Source organism: Oculina patagonica, chromosome 12 (assembly GCF_052425735.1).
Source record: "Oculina patagonica isolate OP01 chromosome 12, crgOcupat, whole genome shotgun sequence".
Lineage (NCBI taxonomy): Eukaryota > Metazoa > Cnidaria > Anthozoa > Scleractinia > Oculinidae > Oculina > Oculina patagonica.
Genome location: NC_135769.1, coordinates 10,728,060 through 10,747,984, shown reverse-complemented (window position 1 = coordinate 10,747,984; position 19,925 = coordinate 10,728,060). Strand labels below are relative to the sequence as shown.

At 39.0% G+C, this 19,925-nt stretch overlaps 3 protein-coding genes across 10 annotated transcripts in view; all 3 read left to right on the top strand.

The window, feature by feature from the left end:
- LOC144633301 (uncharacterized) overlaps positions 1 to 2,108 on the top strand; it is a 39,981-nt gene extending 37,873 nt beyond the window's left edge. For all 8 annotated transcript variants that reach the window (XM_078492164.1, XM_078492167.1, XM_078492163.1 and 5 more), the window contains 3 exons: positions 213 to 471; positions 611 to 732; positions 1,616 to 2,108. In XM_078492164.1, the coding sequence (XP_078348290.1) occupies positions 213 to 471; positions 611 to 732; positions 1,616 to 1,810 (576 nt within the window). In that variant the 3' untranslated portion in view covers positions 1,811 to 2,108. The remainder of the gene's footprint in view (positions 1 to 212; positions 472 to 610; positions 733 to 1,615) is intronic.
- A 1,667-nt stretch (positions 2,109 to 3,775) lies between these two features.
- On the top strand, positions 3,776 to 5,035 carry LOC144633399 (uncharacterized protein KIAA1958-like). The gene has a single exon (XM_078492275.1). The coding sequence runs from the start codon at positions 3,776 to 3,778 to the stop codon at positions 5,033 to 5,035; it is 1,260 nt and encodes a 419-aa protein (XP_078348401.1).
- A 4,211-nt stretch (positions 5,036 to 9,246) lies between these two features.
- Positions 9,247 to 19,925, top strand: part of LOC144633292 (uncharacterized) — a 14,092-nt gene continuing 3,413 nt past the window's right edge. Inside the window, exons 1-4 of the mRNA XM_078492150.1 lie at positions 9,247 to 9,409; positions 11,284 to 11,554; positions 17,196 to 17,367; positions 19,722 to 19,840. Of these exons, the coding sequence (XP_078348276.1) occupies positions 9,276 to 9,409; positions 11,284 to 11,554; positions 17,196 to 17,367; positions 19,722 to 19,840 (696 nt within the window). The 5' untranslated portion in view covers positions 9,247 to 9,275. The remainder of the gene's footprint in view (positions 9,410 to 11,283; positions 11,555 to 17,195; positions 17,368 to 19,721; positions 19,841 to 19,925) is intronic.

Genomic DNA, 19,925 nt, shown 5'->3' with positions numbered 1-19,925 from the left:
GCGCTTAATGCTACGGAAACCGGGATAAGCTCCAGCTGTATGGGCCACTTGGCTCGGACACAGACTTAATTACTAAACCCGCAAACTCGTAAAAGCCATCGCACATTGACATCGCAACGTTCACATGTTAATTAACGTTATGTCTGTTGCTTCTTTGCTTGTTCTACAAGTTCATATCATGACGCATTTCTAAATTTCTTTTGAATTTGCAGGTACACGGTTGTTGTAAACCTGAGGGTGACCATCACTGTTCAAACTGTCATCCACGCCAATTTGTGATTCCTTGGTACCCATGGCTAGCAATGTGTTGCATAGATGATCCTCCTCCTGCTAATCCTCCTGATTTAAAATTTCACTCAATCAAAAAGGATGTCCCTTATCGTTTCTGGAACCCTGTCAGTAACGGTCTGGTTCACAACAATGATTCAAACGTAACTTGCAAAGGTGGCTTCAGTGACAAAAATAATTTGAGTGAGTAATTTATTTATAAGGCTTTGGGCCGATATTTGAATCCCAGTATGACCCTCGCGCTTGTTGATAAGGTGTATGGAAACGGCAGAAACGCGCATAATTTCATACAAAATACACACATGAATATGTTTTCTTTCAGGCGTGATACAAGCAAAATCAGTTGGAGATAATTTGTTTCATTTAGTTTTCAATGGCGACGGACCGACAAACGATTATTTGTACATAACGTCACAAGGAGAAGGACAACAAGTTATTGTAAGGGTAAGTAATCTTTGTTCCAAACTATGATTTTACAAAAAGCGCTAGCGATAGAGATGGGAAAATAGATTGTTTGATGTTGTGTTTGTTACTGTGCTAAATCAGGGACTATACTGACCTCCCTGCCGTTAGTATGCTCGATATATTTTAAGGTGTCGAGTTTTTGTGTGTTTAACTTAGGAACTTGGCTTCTGGTTTACACCATTTCCAAACTCGAAAACATTCACTTTGAGGCATATCATAGACGAGCAAGTGAGTTGACTTTGGAAGCTCTATTAAGACGGGAGGCTTAGAGAGATGGGGGTGGGGGGGGGGGGGGGGGGGGGGTGGGGGGGGGGGGGAAGGAGGTGGTTTGGGGTGTTATAGACGGTGTACATGTAAGATAAGATAAGATAACTTTATTTATACACGGTTTTTCCATCAGTCAATTAAGTTACTGGACTATCTACCTATCTAACTAACTACAAAAATTTAATAACAATAAATTCAAATAACAAAAAAAAAAAAAAAGAAATAAAGTACTTGTAAAATAAATATTCTTCAATCACGCTTTGCATATAGCCAACTGGTCTGCCTCCTGCCAGTTGGGATTTTTAACCTTGTTATGTTCATTTAAAATTATTTGTTTCCTCTGTTTCAGTGGCATGCCTGTAAACTAGCTATCTCGTTGAGATAAGAAGCTAAGTGCATGATCACTATAAACATATATTTATTTATTTTTTTTATTTTTTTACTTTTTTATTTAAATGTTTTGGTGCTGACTGGTAACAAATTTTAACAAAATAGCAAAATAGTAAGTAAACCTAGTTAATGAATACCTTTAAATTAAGCTGCCTTGTTTCCTTTCCTTTGAAATTTAACGGTAATTTTTGATCCTGCATTTTAGTCAAGTCCAACAGACGAATCCGTATTTGTTCCTGACTATTACTGGGGCCAGACCATGTTCAGAAGCAACCAGTACCGGACCCTGTACTTGGGAAGTGATAGCGATAGAAATGCAGTGCTGGTACCAATGGAAGATTCTCACTATCCCAATCCACAGGCTTTGTTTGTTGTCAATAAGTATGATCCCGCTACATAAGTTATATAACGAAGTGTAAAGCGGACCTTTGTAAGTGTAGCACTATGGGTTTATGATAACAACGAAAGCTCGTTTATCTGACAATTGTTGCTGTAATTTTTGAAGCATTAAATTTAGTTATTAGCTGGCTTGTACTCTCTTTTTTTTTTTTTACAATTGTCATTTTATTCTTTCGGAAAAAAGGAATTACTACGATAACACTATTAAATTTTACACCTTGAAATATAAATGGGCTTTTAAAAGTACTTAAGTATTAAATATGTGTAGTTTGGTTGTGAGTTACCCCCCGAGTCACTAATAAGGAAACCTAGGTAATTTAAGTATTAAATAATCCGTTTGATGTAGTAACTAATAAAAATAAAAAATTAAATTAATGCAAGGTTTTGCGGTGGTTATTGTGATCCTTGGGAGAAAGGAAAACTAAACAAACTGCGGGAACGGTAATTAACAATTATTGGATTCGATTTTCGCATGATAGCGATAATTATCAAGGCCAAAGTTTCTGTTATCTGCCGAAGCCGAAAGCTGAGGCGGATAACAGAAACTGAGGCCTTGATAATTATCGCTATCATGCGAAAACCGAATCCAATAATGGTTTTATTATGCACATTCCTGAGCTGCACTTGTAAAGACAAGAGCGCGCACAAAACGTCACTTCTGAATGCATAAAACAATTGTCTGTAGGTATGACGTCACTTCTACATATGTAAAATCTTATGTCTGTAGGTATGACGTAAGAGAAACAGCAAGCAAGAATTAGCTGCGTGCTTATAGCCAATCAAAATCAAGCTGGTGACACCAATGTATAATAATTCAAATTAGGCGTAGAGCCGCGTGCAACTTTCCAGTGGGTAACAAAAGTGTGGTGGACTGAAATCTTGTCCGCAGAGTCGTTTTTTGCCAGCACCAAGAATGCAGACTCTGGCCAAGTCCAATATTTTGAACATACAAAGCGGGCTCTTTTACAATTGTCAGCTAAAGAGTTTTGCGCGTAAACTACCGTAAATCGTAAATTTTCAAATCGGACTAGACCACGCGGAGGCCGCGTTCTTGGACGAGATTGATTGGATTCCTGGTCAAGCGGTCTTGGTTTGAGGGCTGCAGGTGTGATCAATGTTTGTCTAAATTCTCGTGCATGACACTAATGTCTCTCACAGTGCCTCTCGCCACTCCACGCGGAGGCCGCGTTCTTGGACGAGATTGATTGGATTCCGGGTCAAGCGGTCTTGGTTTGAGGGCTGCAGGTGTGATTAATTTTTGTCTAAATTATTGGGCATGACACTAATGTCTCTCACAGTGCCTCTCGCCACTCCACGCGGAGGCCGCGTTCTTGGACGAGATTGATTGGATTCCGGGTCAAGCGGTCTAGGTTTGAGGGCTGAAGATGTGATCAATTTTTGTCTAAATTGTTGGGCATGACACTAATGTCTCTCACAGTGCCTCTCGCCACTCCACGCGGAGGCCGCGTTCTTGGACGAGATTGATTGGATTCCGGGTCAAGCGGTCTAGGTTTGAGGGCTGAAGATGTGATCAATTTTTGTTTAAATTCTTGCGCATGACACTAATGTCTCTCACAGTGCCTCTCTCCACTCCACTGCGATTAACTAGAATTCCATCAAGCGGTGAAATTTAACAATCAATGCTCCTAGTCGCTTTATAAAACAGCTACCAGAATTAAAAGCTTCTAGGTTGTGGACTTCTTTGTCCGCGCTAGAGCAATCTTAATTTGCAGCAGTAAAGCAGCTACATCACGGAAGTTCGTTATTCAGTACCCTTCTCAGTTCTTCAACTTGAGTCGTCTTTGCTCTCTTATTATATACTCAACAAAATACCGCGTTTTTGATTGGTCAATGACGAATGCATAAATAGGTTATAGAGTGCAAATTGAGGTTATAGAGTGCAATACAGAAGTTGCTATGGAAACACCGGGGAAGCGCCATTTGAATTTGAAAACCAAATTAAAAAATGGCGGACAGCCGGTTTGCTTTGTCAAACCAAAATATGGTCGAGCAACTCAAGGAAAATGCGAGAAACAAAAACACGTTGAAAGCTACACAGACCTGGTTGAATGTTTGGCAAACATGGGCAACAGAGAGAAAAGTAAACCCAAAAATGGAAGAATACGAGCACGAACAACTCGATGAGATGTTGCAAACCTTCTACACAGAAATACGCACAAAAGACGGGTTTAAATACGAACCTGAGAGTTTAAAATCCATGCTGGCAGCCCTTGACCGCTATTTAAAAGAACACGGCTACAAGTACTCGATAATTAGAGACCGAGAGTTCCACCAGTCCAAATTGGTACTTGAAGGAAAAGTGAAGTGTCTCCGACAGCAAGGAAAAGGCAAACGAACCAACGCCGCGAACGCACTGACAACCGAGGAAGAAGAAATGCTATGGAGTGAACAAAGTCTCGGTGACTGCAGCCCAAGAGTTCTTTCCCAGACGATGTGGTGGCTCTTGACTCAACATTTTGGCCTGAGGGGAAGACAGGAACACCACTCAATGGAAGTCGAGGACTTCAGTTTTTGTGTGGACGACAGCGGCACAGAGTACGTCACATTTAAAGAGAATCCTACAAAAACGAGGCAGGGAGGACTTAACACAAAACATCGTAGTGTTCTGCCAAAAATGTTCGCTACTGGAGGTCAGAGATGTCCCGTTGAGTTGCGGAAGCAATACCTCAGTAGACGTCCTCAAGAGCTGCGAGAAAAAGGTCCCTTTTACCTTGCCATAATTGAAAACCCCAAAACAAATGTTTGGCACAAGAAGCAGCGCCTCGGCGTAAACAGTATCGACAACATGATGAAGAGCGTTGTACAGAACACACCTCTGGAGAAAAGCAAGAAGAGATTGACTAACCACAGCGCAAGGAAGACGGTTGTGAAGAAACTGAGGGCAGCAAGCGTCGAGAGGCAGTCGATAATCCAGGTGACTGGACACGTAAGCGAGAAATCTCTTAACGACTACGATGAAGGTAGCGAGAAGGAACAGCAACAACTCTCCAACATTATCAGCATGCCTCCACAGTCAGCAGCTTCGAGCAGTTTCGCTGGTGTACCCCCAATGCCGTCTTTTCCCGCTACAACTTCAAGAGGTGAACAGGTAAACATAAGCAGCCATGCTTACACCGTGAATAATTTTCACAACTGCCAAGTCACATTTAATGTGATTCAAGGACAGTGCACTTCACCTAAGTCTGTGAATCCGAATGCTATTTAGTGAGTCCGATTGAGATTAAAAACATTCAGGAACATTTGAAAACAGATAAGTGAACCAGTATTCTTGTCGCTTTTAACAACTGAAATTTAGCTTTTTGAGTTCAGCTTGTAAGCGTATATTTTCTCAGAAACTTTTCAAAACTTCACGCTTGATTTGCCTTGTCACAACATGATATTTTTTGATTGGTTCAAATAAAACATGTGAGCATTTGGGAAACCATTGAAGCGTTTCGTGTGGTACGCATGGCGTGCAAAGTATAGCGCGACGCAGTAAATTTTGTTGAGTACATAATAAATAAAAAATCGTATGAACTTGCTCGTGCATTACGTGATTTATGGTCACTCGTGATGTTTTAAAAGTTCTCAAATTGCACTCGCCTACGGCTCGGGCAATTTTGAGAACTTTTAAAACATCACTCGTGCCCATAAATCACGTAATGCACTCGCGTTCATACGATTTCCTGTACTTATTACCTTATAACATAACCTCTTAACTTTTTATTAATATTTTGATGTTACCTTTTTGCACATCGTCCATATATCGCGTTCATTGGTCATTTAAAAGAAATTTATAATTTGTTTCCTGTTTAAGTATGGCGTTTTTTCTTGTCCAATGCTTCCCTAGAAATCGTTGCCACGTCACACTGTTGTCGCGTAAATTTATACCTCTCGTTCTATTTCGGTATATAGACAATATACGTGCTCGTTAAAAATAACAGGACTCGTTCACCCAGTGAAAACTTCTTGTAGATACATATGCATGTATTGGTTGGTTGTGGGTTACAAAGCAAGAGAAAGAAAATGTCAAAAATTCAAAGGAAACAGAGAAAAACGTAAATTAAAGCCCTGCGTTCCGAGCTCCTGTGTTTATTTTTTAATCCCTCCTTTAATGCAGACAGATGAAATTCAAAGTGGAGTGGCCTGTAATGTGTGTTATTTTTAAAACTTTCATTACTTTATAAGATATCAGTAACATTGAAATAAATAAACTGATATCGTTAGAAGACTGATGTTAATAACTGGGCAATAGAAAGCCATAATGATCCATTTGCTGACATGGGCTAGTTTATCTCTACACGTATTTAGCTTGACGGCCGAACAAAGAAAATATTTTGCTAGCCGAAGCAAGCTGGGACGAGGGTCAAAAGCGAAAGTTATAAATAACTAAAAATACTAAAATGTTGGACGCAAACCAAACCGCTGGCAGATAAGCAAATGCGATTAAACGAATTAAAACCAAAGCACTTCACAGTTAATGAAACTCCAATCATTTATCTGATTTACATTTGAACAATCTGGACGAGGTACATAAAACTCTTGATTACAACTGAAGGGATTAGGCTGAAGTCTTCAAATAATTTAAATATTTATTCTGACAACATGGAGGATTATGTCTCTGAGGTTATTTCGTTAAGAGACAATCGCTAAAATTGTTTATTGTTTCTTGATTTTGCCTGTAGAAAACAATCATAGAGCGTTTAGCATGGTAGAGTAATAAGTATTCCTTTTAAAGGGTGTCGCATCAGTTCTTCGATCAATTATGTTGCTCCGGGCCCCGTCTTGGTCTTCTCCAGTGTTAGCCATCGATCCCTGTTCCATCAGGTTGACCGTCCCTTTAGTGGGGCCCGTTTTTAGCACAATAGTTTTGAATTCTTTAAAAAAATAATTGAAGGTTTGACCTCCCATTATTATGTTCAACACAAGGAATAACCACCAATTGTGATGTTGCCTAAAAATCACTTAACATAGCACGGTTTAATTCTCTAAAATATACTGTACGCTGAAACATGTACTCTAGTACAAATGTCAGTGTATCGACACAGCGACTGTTCAAGATTGGCGAATGGAGGCAGCCAACTTATGGGTTATGTTTTGTAAACTCATTCAGCAAGTTGGTCTCAAATTCAATTCATTTTCATGTATAAGGCAACGCACTTGATGTAAATGATTCGAAACTTATAAAAAAATAGCCGCCTCTCATCGCTGCCGACCTCTTTGAGAGAACGCCAAAGCGAGTTTGGAGTGGGAAAAGGCGCTTGTGCTTGCGGGCTACAAGCTTGATAAGTCGTATCAAAAGCTTGCAAAGAAAAGATCAGTCCTGCTCTCGTGATAAGCACTGAAGCTCGGCCAGTTTCCAATTTCTGCCAAACATGAACTGTGTAACGGTTATCCTTCCTTGACAAAGTCGAAGTCGAACCTAAAAGCCAGTGAATGTTACTTCCCACTTTTTGAACAATATGTTACGCTGCTAAGCGGTGTTGGTTGTGCATGTGGGAAATACTGGTCTGAAATTATTTTGGTGACGAGTTGTGGTGACAAATATTGTAGTTTACTTTAAAAATGCGCGCCCACTCATGTTATGTAAACATGAACTTTGGTAGTGACAAAAGTTGTCGGGAACAGTTTGCCACACTGAGCAAAACAAAACTTGTATGTCAACTGCGCACGGACACGTTTTCATGTTATGATACAAACAACCGACAACTTAAGGCAAACTGTCAATGTAGACTTTGTTTTTACTGAAAGTAAACATGCAGCCTTTACTTTTTTATTGTATTAAACTCTGATGTAGGTCACACTAATAAACGATATGGTCACTACAATATACACAGCGTCCTTTTGGCCTTTTTCTGTTCAAATACAGCAACTAGTAGCTAGTACTGACTATAACACGTGTGTGTAGAACAACTTGTCAGGCGGAGTAACTTTTGAGCGGGAACGCATTTCATTCAACTGAATTATTGCGAATGAAACAACTCTTAATTAAACCAGCTATAGTAAACATACCGTATTTTCTCAATTAAACACTGGGTACCGAACAAACGCCGGGTCTCCAAGGTGGAGTTGAAAATAATAGGCCCCTCAGGTATTAATTTGAGGTATAATAAGCTGTATGTATATTAGCCAGATACATGTGTGTTAAAAAATAATGATTAAAACCCCTTACTTAATGAACATCAGGCACAAATAAACTGCGGGGTTCAAATAAACACCTGGACCACCAGGGTGAGTTTGAAATAAAGGCCGGGGGCGAATAATCGAGAAAATACGGTTAATCAGGATCAAGAATACAAATACTTACAAATTACGATAAACGTCGGAGCTTAAACTTGGTAATTTAATTACATGCCAAGTTGTAGCATGCCCGAAGTCGTTTGTCAGACAAAAAATAGAAACAGTCATGAGGTGCTTTGGCACCTCGCGCGCGAAGGGCTCTATTGGCAGGATTTAACGTTCATGATTAGTTGAGTAAACACAACGACTAAAAGTTGACTTCTGACAGCGAGTTCGTGATGAGACACTTAAAAGCTTATCTGAGCTGTCAACTGAAGCAATCAATCGTCGAGTGGGTTGACCTTCGAGTGCAGTAGACGAATGCAGTAATGCGAGTATCAAACTTAGAAACAAACCTAACTATTACCTGTGATATTGTTTCGTTAGCAATTCTGAGCCAAATCAATCACACATATTGCACGAAAATAATAAAAAAAGATGATAAAATTGGTATGTAAAGACGTCTTAGAAGATCATCTCCTATCTCTTCACGCGGAAGTACAAGGAATCTACACGCAGGCTACGTGAACGGCTTTGTTCTTTTTTTGTCTCCAGCACCAATTAATTTTATAACAATTATCCAATTGCACAAAATCTATCGTTTGCCATTATATATTGTTTGCCAGTAACGTATATTCACTTTTCCATGGCGTCAATAGATTTTTTTTCTCTAGATTCAACAATGACCTTAAATGCTTAATATTAGCTTTGTCTTAGTTTTGCAAAGTCGTTCATCAGTACAGACCAAGATGTAGCACGTCCTGGCCAGGACGTTACTCATACAACAAATGTACTTCCTGTCGATTGTGCAAGGAGCAACTACATCCTGTCGATATACTGAAACAAGAACTATGAAATATAGCTAGGATGTTTTATCAGGTCCGATCGCGAGGAACGGAGCACTGAGTCAAATTTGTTTATATGCCGTTAAATCTGCTCTTTTGATTAAGAACAAAGAAAAATAATTTACCAAAAGAGACTTGTTTAAAATGGCTGAAATTTGAAACTGTGAAATTGTTCGGCGTTCTGCTTGGTTAACGTTTAGACATATCGCGTAGATTTTTCCATTTTTTCCAATTCTGTGTTTCGGCATGACTTAGGCGGTGAATTATAAATAACTTTGTACTTCAGCTTTTTGGATAGTTGTTTTCTTGCCTGCCTGCAAACGTTTACTGCAAATTATAGCGATGTTTCCACGAGAAAAGTGGCCGTCGATTTTGTCAAATATGTGGACTTCACTACGTTTCATGCCAAGAATCTTACAGCGCCCAAAGGTTTTGATGTTCTTGTCGGTAATAACAATATTTTTCCTGCTTAACAGGTGAGATATAAGTTAAGCTCGGTAGCGGTTCTTTCCTACTTCAAAACACGATAAAACTTATACCCAGTCGAGAACAGCATTTTTACTCCACTGGTTTGACCAAAAGTAAAATGGAAGCAAAGCAAATATCAGTATATTTGTAAGCGCAAATTTGTTATATCATGATCGTTTCATTACTTTTATTAGACGTCACTTTCCATTAAAATTTGTGGCTCAAAATAATAAACCTAACCGTCAGAGTGAAGCGAAAACTGAATAGAACTAGTTTCCTCAAGGTACGTTTAAGTAAAAGTGTTTTGTTTGTGTTTTTTATCCGGTTGATCTAGTATTGAACAAACACCAGGTAATCTGCAAAGAAAAAATATAATATTTTGCTTTGCTAGATACAACGCTTAGGTTTTGTTGGCTTATTTTTTTTTCACTGAGTTAACTTTTACAAGCTACATTAACACATGTTGATCAAGGAAATATTAATAATTTGCTTTGCTCGATAAATTTTAGTCAATGACAAATTTTGGAGCTGTTATTAGGCGACATAAGTTAACCAAGTATTAACGTCACATATATGTCATTGTATCATGTGTTGAACTGGCAAGGCCAGCAAACGTGTAATGTCATATACCCCAAGTGATGTGAGAGTTCTGACAGTTTTCATAATATTATATATGAAAATAGATAGATGAAATGTCACGGCATATTAAAACTGCGGTTGAAAGCTTCGACACATGAAACATCATCACTGTCATATGTACGCAACTGAAACAGTTTTGATAACTAAGTTCAGGCTTTCTTAAGGTTGCGTACATAACTGCTAGGGTACTTCATATGTTAAAAAAGTTTTCAACACTTGACTTGAACAATACACTACAAAGCCTGTAGGACATATATAGATAAGGTTTGGTCTTTAATTATTATCCATAAATTAAAACAAGAATAATACGCAAACGAAGTGTAATAGAGGCAGTAAAAAAATGTATTTATGATTTAGTTCACAAAGGGGAGTGCAAGCTACGGATGTGTTGCACAGTGGAATTAAATCGAGTTAACATTCCTTAATTCAAGAATGCTTTAATTTCTTCCTCTTTAAATTTTTTTAATAGCGGGAGTGGGATGAGGGATAACAAGGACGGATATACCCTATTCCTCTATTATGCATACCAAGACAAAAAAAAATGATCGTGGATCTATGTGAAGTTCAGATCAATCGAAAGCCTACAACAAAACTTTGCATGCCCTCCTGCGATCACGATCTACCACATGAGCCTATGTGTAAATGTTTTACTAGTGGGGATCGCGACTACTTTGTCCGTTTTTATGGAACAACGTACTTAGCCATACGCTTAAGCTCCTCCGTGACAATTTTTAAAAATCGATTAAGGACATATTCTGCAGTTAAATTGATTTTAATTTTACTTGCCTCTTTATAGTTTCTATTACATGTAAAGCACTTTAATATAAATCAATATCATCAACGCTGTACAAATTTACATCATCATCATCATCATCATCATCATCATCATCATCATCATCACAAATCGGACTGATGAGTTGTACCAGGCTTCTCTAATCCATTAAACTTTTTCAGAGTGTCTTTTATAGAGGTATTACAGTTCGCAGACCGCCATATTTTGTTCTCCTTAGACCGCAAATTACTTTTGTTTTCTCCTTAAGACAGAAAACGCCATTATTTCGTGACCGATAAGACAGATAAGGCAGACAAATAGCAATATACCCGCAAATCGACGCTCAAAACTGGCTAAAACTCGCCAATCAGCCTGGGTTATATAGTTAATAGTCCTCCTTTTAATTGCTGATTGAAAGCTTTAGAAAAAAAATCTGTTATAATTTAACTGACTAAGTTTTTTCGCAAACAGGTCCAAATATCCAGAGATGCTTAAGGCCCATGTGAATTTTAAAGGAATTGAGCGCGCGGTATCTTTCGAAAAAGGCGACAAAGTTATAATGCTACGTTATCTAGTTATGGTAGCTTTCTCTGACGTACGTTTGGATAAAGTACCGCCAGATTGTGTAAAGCTACGAAAGTACGACGACAGTGTTCACGATTACGTGCCCTTGCCTCTTGATTTGAAGCTTGTGAAGGATTTAAAAGTTCAAGTGAAGCTTCCCTCGACACCAGAAGAAATGGTAAGGTATACATTGAGGTAGAGGGCAAAAAAATGTTAATTCGGAAAAAAAAGAAAAACAATGTTTCTACTGTATTGTATTCAAAGTTTATTTTAGAACCACGCATTATGACCACCCCATACGTTAACACACGTCGGTTTGATGGTTTGTTATTTCATTTTTGAGATAAATTTTGTATCGAATCGCGTTATTTGCTCACCTCCTGAGAAAATAGTCCATTTCACAGTTGCCTGCCAAGTGACCTGGCCTTTGAATGGCACCAGCTGAGGGTGACCTTGCATTGATACAAACCTCTCTGCTTCATCATGTAAATGCAAACTAGTTAGCATCAAAACAACATGATTTAAACAACAAAAGCAGTGAGGTCTGTATCAAAACAAGGTCACCTCCAGCCTCACTTCAACCAACGCCAGGTCACTTAGCAGACATCTGTAAAATGGTCTATTGTGAAAACTAGTTTTTAATGTCAAATTTTGCTTCTTGGCTGAAAATGAAGCTGACAGAGTTTTTCCTTCATGAGTCAGTTAAAAAGAAAAACAGTCTTGTGAAGTTGTATCTAAATAATGGAGTCACAGTGGATTTTATTCAGTTCCAAAGACGGTGTATTGTTGTAAAAGGCTTCTAGTCTCCCAACTTCTTCCGAATGAATTGGTTGTTACATCAATATGGGCGAAGCCTGCAGTGTTATTCAATAATTTTACCGGCCACTGCAGAGTTAAGCCGGACCCTTTTAAACTCGCTCGGGTTGCTGCGCAATTGAAGCAAAAAGTTGTCGCTTCGTCATGAACGATAATATAAAATGAGACAGGCCTAACACCACTCCCGCTGGTTGCCGAATTAGCCTTCGATCTATGAACAAGAGCCAATAAACCTAACAAATATGCCACAGAGCTAGGAAACACAATGGCATAGAGATCATCATTGAAATGGCTCTAGAGAGCGTTAATAAAATCCACAGTTAACAGATCGAAGGCTAATCCAGCAACCAGCGGGAGTCGTGTTAAGCCTGTATCATTTTATATAAGTGATAGTTTGATACTCCTTTCAACAATTCAGGGGGAGGGAGGAGGATTCTGTGTAGCCAGAGTATCCGTAATACGATAACATGACGAAACGATAACATGAATTTATATATCTGTCTTGATTTAATAAAAGGTGGCTACAGTCTGGCTGTCAAGAAAATTGAATGGGGTTGAGATTTTTTTTTTTTTTTTTTTTTCTTTTTCTTTTAAGGACATGGGAGATTATTTGGCTTACTTTCAGTGGAAATGAAGTGCTTTCAATTTTATACTCATGGCTTTTATCCCTTCTACCTATCTACCCCCCCCCCCCCCCTTCCATTTACTTTTGGTTAGTTTACCCAGGCTCCAACTCGCCATATCTACCGAACTTTGAATTCTAATGGCGCGCGCTGACTTGTAGAACAGAGGTGATCTAGTTTTTCATTTTGCTGTCTAAAGGAAGTTTGCCGGAGGACATCATTAAGTCCTATGAAGGTGGAAGTCTAACGATTTGCAAGTTTTGCGTCGGCTGTTATTGTACCTTAGAACAAAGCTTTAACGGGTTGAACTCTTGACTCGGTACAGTTTTGCTAGGTACAAATAGCGTTGTGCTTGCTTTAGACGGCAAAGGTCTTCAGCCACATCAACTAGGACTCGGAACTAGACTTTAGGGCTGATTTGAAGGCGGTCATGGCGATATTCGGCTTGAACTCTTCCTTGGCTGGAGACTTAGAAAAATTCTGTTGTAATGTCCGGGGGTATTGGTTCCCTTTATAACGATTTTTTCCACATCCGGGGTATTACATTGTGAATAAGATGGAAAGGTTGCAAAGAGCGCAGCTGATGGTCGAAAGGAAATCACTTCAAACCCTTATGTGAGTAGAATTCTCTTCATTTGATGATTATTTTGCCGTTTGGCTAAGCTAGCAATCAGAGCGGCCTGTGATTCGATAGTCAGCAGCAATTCGATATGCGGGGTTTCCGGCCGTGAATTGACATGAACTATGACCGAATGGTCTCGCTGAGTCATGAATTATTTAGTTATTTTAATCCCGAATTCGTTGAAAATGAAGCGATCGTCGATGTAAAATGCTTTCTGATAGTTCATTTTAGACCATGCATGGATTTAGAAAGCTTTAGTCCATCTCTCGCTCCGGCGCTTTAAAAATTTGTTTTCATTTGATGTTATTTCATGTTGTAAACAAGTTAATTAAATTGGTAGAATTCATGATTTGAACAAAATGCCGTAAATGCAGTCTTTTTGGTTCATAAAGAGATTTATTAGAGTAATTTACGTTGAACATGAGCTACAACTAGTCGATTCATGCAAAGCTTCTTGCAAAAATATGTCTTTAGAACTAGAGCTGTGTCAAAATCTTTAGACACCTTTTATTAAATCAACAAGTTAATTAAATTGGTAGAATTCATGATTTGAACAAAATGCCGTAAATGCAGTCTTTTTGGTTCATAAAGAGATTTATTAGAGTAATTTACGTTGAACATGAGCTACAACTAGTCGATTCATGCAAAGCTTCTTGCAAAAATATGTCTTTAGAACTAGAGCTGTGTCAAAATCTTTAGACACCTTTTATTAAATCAAGACAGATATATCTTGTAAAGTGTTTAACTTGTGTGCATGGGCTTAGGAAAAAAAAATACGCTGTGGCTATAATTATGCCCGGCAGCCGGGCACGGTCTTAAATAGACTAAATGCCCGGCAGTCAAAAAAGTTTATAGAATTTCCACTAAAAGGTTCTTTTAAACTTCGTGAGAGTATTAGATGTGTTTTTAGAAATGTCGAGCGATTCCAAAAACCATGTTGGTTTTCTAGTTGACGAAATATCTGAACTGCTATGTTCTCGACACTTAAAAAAATTTCGGCTCAGCCTGGCATTCAGAAATACGCTCCTGGTATTTCCAGGAGCCCATCAACTGGAGCCTTCCTCTCCCATACTAACCCTTGGAGTCAACCCTTTCCCGTATTAATTTATTTTTAGAACTAATCTCCCGGGGTCTCTCGCGGGAGATTTCGCACCTCTGTCAATCATTTGTTGCATTCCGCTGTGGCTACGCAAGCTGTGATATCTAAAACAATGGCGAAATAAGAACGGAAGACTGCAGAATGATGTTCCTTTTCGTCGTCTGAATTCAGTATTTCTTCAAAGGATGACATCAAGTAATGCTATGACTAAAAAAAACTGCGGAATTTTGTACGGGTCTGTCAAAAAAGTAAGAGCAATTATTCGAATCGAAAAGCGCCGAGACCGATCTCGCAACTGCGAAATTACGAATATATTTTGAAAAGATGATGGGTAGCCGTAACAGATCGGTCAATATTATTTGTCGTGTAATTCTTCTGATAAGAAGGCAGCTTGATAAAAGCTTGATCGATTCTATTTCTAATCGTTGTTGCGAACAATAAATTTTACTGGGTTGTAAACATTCACACCAAACGAACGTAACAATGGTATAAATTTATAAACAAGGTACGCACTTTGGCCTGTACCAACACATTGCAAATCAAATTCTACAAGGCATTCAAAACTCTGAGTGACAATAATTCAGACAAGCGCTAGCTTGTGAACGCTTAGGGTTGACAGGTTTGGTCCTTCGTGGCGAAGGCACTAGACAAACATTAGAATCTAAACAGCCGTTCCGGCTAAACGAACCGTTCGGCTTTAGAATTCTCCAGATAGTACAGGCATAGAGTTCTCTTTGGAAACATACAAAGCGAAATAAATGTACGGGGATTGAAATAAGCGGATCACACGGTCTCTAACCGAAGAAAGATGTAACATTCAGGCCGTTGGCCTGTACGCGTACAATTTTAAAATTGTAAGATGCGCAATATCTCACCTCTGCAACAGCGACTCGACGATCTCTGCCATAATTCCAGTTGCTGGACTTTAGAAGAAACAAACACATATCATTTTCCTGAGGTTTTATTCGAAGCATGATGATCTTATATTGGCTGGATCTTGGAGCATACGGATAGTCAAAATTTGCATCGAAGTCATCACGTTTATAGTGAAACTTTGTCGCCGTATCAAAGAACACGCGTTCGCTACAGCTCGGCCATATTAAATTATTTCTGCTTTCGTTCGGGAATAGATCTTACAAATCCAGCGTCAAATCTCACAGTACTGTCTACCTCTAACACTGCATGTAATAAGTCCGTGCAAACCAGAAATCGGAAAGATTCAAACAAGCAACTGAAGCAAAAACACATTTCCGATCAACGTCATGACTAAACTGACTTCATTTTCAAGGACAAGAAAGTGGTTTATTAATTAACTTTTAACCGTTATTCATTCACGAGTAAACCAGGCTCTCTCGGCTGTAAAATCAGGAAAGTAGATAAAATTATAAAGGAAAACAGACAGGGAATGTGCGTACGACATTGACCACCATTTTTTTTTTTTACATCGTCGCCCTAGCTGCGCTGCATGTGGTCTGACCGCAGGAGCAATGTTTTCGCGGGAAATGTGTTTCTAAAAATAAAAATATACGGGAAAGGGTTGACTCAAGGGTACAGTACGTATGGAGGCTCCAGTTGATGGGCTCCTGGAAATACTCACCAAATTCCCGCAGAAAGCCTCATTAAAACTTAATGAGAGTATTCGATGTTTGTTTAGAAATGCCAAGCGATTCTAAAAAAATATTTTGGTTTTGTAGTGGACGAATTTTCCGAGCTTGCACATACCATGAAACCGCTTGTTTCTCCACACTTTAGAAGATTTGTGATCAGACTGCCGGGCACGGTGTGAAATGCCCTAAATGTCCGGCAGTCAGAAATGTCACCCCCAAACTATCATATGCCGATTAAGAAGTGCTAGGCGATCCTGAAAAGTTTTAAAGATCTCAAATCTAACGGTTGGTTTACGCTGAAACGAAATGTAGTAGACATAGTAGATTTCGAAGCTGAGTTCGTGACACCATGACAACTTCCGGTCATGCGTGACGCTTGTTCTTGGCGGGAAATTTGCAGCACGTGATGTGTAGGTTTGAAGACTTTCGAAGGTCACCACAGGCGGCCCAAGTTCACTGCGTGAATTAATTATTTATAAAGTGTAAGCGAACGTGACTCTTGGCTTCGAGCGGTGTTGTGTTACAAAGATGCGATTTAAAAGGGTTTGTATGGGAACTTAGCGATTTTGATTCAAAAGGTATAAAATTAAATATTTTACGAATAAAATCGACTTACCTTGTTTCCATGTTGTGTTCTTTGTTGTCTGCCTGCGTCTCAGGTCGTTTTAAAGCGTTTTCGGCGCTGGCGCTGGCTGGTGGTGATGTATGCCCAAGTTCAGATATTTCGCCAACTAGAAAACCAACATGGTTTTTGGAATCGCTCGACATTTCTAAAAACACATCTAATACTCTCACGAAGTTTAAAAAACCTTTCAGTGGAAATTCTATAAACTTTTTTGACTGCCGGGCATTTAGTCTATTTAAGACCGTGCCCGGCTGCCGGGCATATAGCCACAGCGAAAAAAAATAACCGTTGTTCATGTGCAATAATGTTTCACTATACTCATAATTCACGTAAGTGAGGGTCGGGGTCTATAAACTTAATGTTTCTGATACGGACACAATAAATAGAACACGTTAACCTTATTAGATTCACTATCATCGCATGACAGGTTTCATGTGGCATGAAAGCTGATGACACTGGGCCCGTACTGTTTCATCCAATTGACCCAAACGCTACTTATCGACTTTGGAACCCAGCAACAGTCTCCTTGCTTCAGCGCGACCCGAAAAATCCTAATGCAATCAACTGTAATGGCAGCTTAAAGGACATGGATTATGATAGTAAGTATCAAAACTCGTACTTTATGGGTAGAAGAAATATTTCTCGCTATGTTCTTCACCTGCGATTTTGCACACTAAACTGTCAATTCCTGTTATTCTTCACTAAATCTCCTATATAATTTTTAAGTACCAAAAGTAAAGAACCTCTTATAGGCCTATCCCACCTGAAAGTAGCAAGTGACGATTAAAATCCCGAAAGAGGCGAATCTCCGATGCAACGATCAACGCTGCGAAAGTAGCGACCTCGAACTGAACTTAACAAGAAACAATCATAAACAAGCTGCATCCAACTGATCTGACATTTATCTGAGATGATTCCAAACCCCTTACAGCAGCGCTAGTAAGAAAAAGAAAGAAAGGCTGTTGAATCCGAAACTAACGAGGGTTAAATTTAACCCTCGGACGTACGGGAAGGGAGGGGGGTGGGGCGTAATTTTGAACAGAAGATTTACTCTACGATGCTGAAACTTTCAGCAGGTTTTATTCATCTCTTGCGGAAATTTTAATAAGTCAAACGGATATCCATGATTTTTGACGTTGCCATTGCAGTGTCATTATTACAAGCATGTATGGACTATTTTTTCAGTTAAAAGAACAGAATTGTGTAATTTATTACACTTTACATTCTATAAGCAAATCTGACTTGGATTAGTATCAATTTTGTATCAGTATCCGTTATTTTCTGACTGCAAGATGGCGTCATGTGATGTTGAAAAATGATGTCATCTTGTAGAGTAAGATAATATAAGGGCTTTCTGCGCAGTGCAAAGAAATTTCGCTGCGCATTAATAGAACGAAAACCTTGGGGGGGGGGGGGGGGGGCACCCCGCTTGTACAACGGTGGGGAGTATCAATTTGCATGTACGTCGGGGGGTTAAGAGCAAACCGACAACTTTTTTCATGATATCCAACGTTATAGACCGTAGTAATGCAACGTAAAAAAATTCTCAAGACTCAAGATTAGCTCAAAGTTCTGCTGCAAAGATAGAAAATCAATAGCCCAATTTCGATATTTTAAAATTCAGCCTAAAACAATAGACATCACTACGAGGCTCCGGGGAATAAACCCCACAAAAATCTATAGTTTGGTCCCCGGAGCCTCGTCCTGAGGTCTATTGTTTTAGGCTGAATTTTAATATATCGAAATTGGGCTATTATGCTATATAATCTATGAGAGTTTTCACCATCCTTTATGATATTCAAATGCCTTACACCAGTATATCTTAAGAACCTCTCCTGAGTCAGGGACAATATCAAGAACTTGAGAGGTATCAATAAGATAGTCTTACCTAACAGTCGGGGGAACAAGTGCCAGTTGATGGCGACATCACTTCTCCGAGAAGTGACTGAGCCCGCAGTTTTCGTCCCAGAAGTTGCTAAGCAACATGACGTATTTGTACGCACGATTGCTTTCGGAGTACTCGTGAGCGCTCGCACTAGTTTTTGATTGGATGAAATAATTCGGAATATATTGGAGCGCTTCAACGAAGATTTGACAAGACCGACACTTATTCCCCCGACTGCTAAGGTACAATACGACCAAGTATGGACTAAAGTCCGTTAGTCACTGGGCGGCGAACGTCTGGAATCAACTGCCAGACGGAATTAGAACAATTGCAACACTTCAGGCCTTTCGCAATGCTGTGCTCAGGCCAGATAGTTTCTTTTTAGTAATTTAATACTTTTCAATTAATTAATTTTCGTTTTGTATATATACTCAGTTTGCATTTATTTATTTATTTATTTATTTATTTATTTATTTATTTTTCTCGGCATATTAGCATATGTTTTGCTAGGGGCCTGGTCAGCCCCGTCAGCTCCGAGGTTAAATGATTTTTATTGATTGATTGATTGATTGATTGAGGTCAGTTTGTTAACCATAACATATAGCTCCAAAGAACAACTACAATACGGACGTGATAACGTTTTTGTTGAATGACTGTAATTTTATTAGAGTAAATAATGTTATAAAGGTTTGCAACGATAAGCTGCTGTCACATTGCACTAAAGATAAAAAAAAAACACTTCTTTTATTTAGGAGGCAAGCGTGGCCGAGTGGTTTGGAGCGCTGGTATTGCAATCCGAAGGTCCCCGGTTCAAGACCTGCCTCTGCCACTATCTGGATTTGTCTCTCGGTTGTCCCGAGTTCAAATCCTCGACCACGCTTTGTAATAGCCAACTGGTTTGCCTCCGGCCAGTTGGGATTTTTAACCTTGTGTTATGTTCATTTAAAATTATTTGTTTCCTCTGTTTCAGTGGCATGCCTGTAAACTAGCTATCTCGTTGAGATATGAAGCTAAGTGCATGACCACTATAAACATATATTTATTTATTATTTTTATTTTATTTTACAGCTGTTGCTTCAACTATGTACGCAGGCAAAAAGAGATTTGCCTTTCTCTTTAAAGACAAGGAGAATTTGAAGTTTTACGTTATGAATGCCACTGATGACGGCAAGAATATAGTCACCGCTGTAAGTATTGGGCAATGGTGAAAAAAAGTAATATATATGGTAGAACATTTCAGGAAGCACAATCACCACGACCTCTTTGCTGACA

Excerpts from the sequence above, each read along its gene's own strand:
- LOC144633399 (XM_078492275.1), top strand. The coding sequence starts at position 3,776 with ATGGCGGACAGCCGGTTTGCTTTGTCAAACCAAAATATGGTCGAGCAA.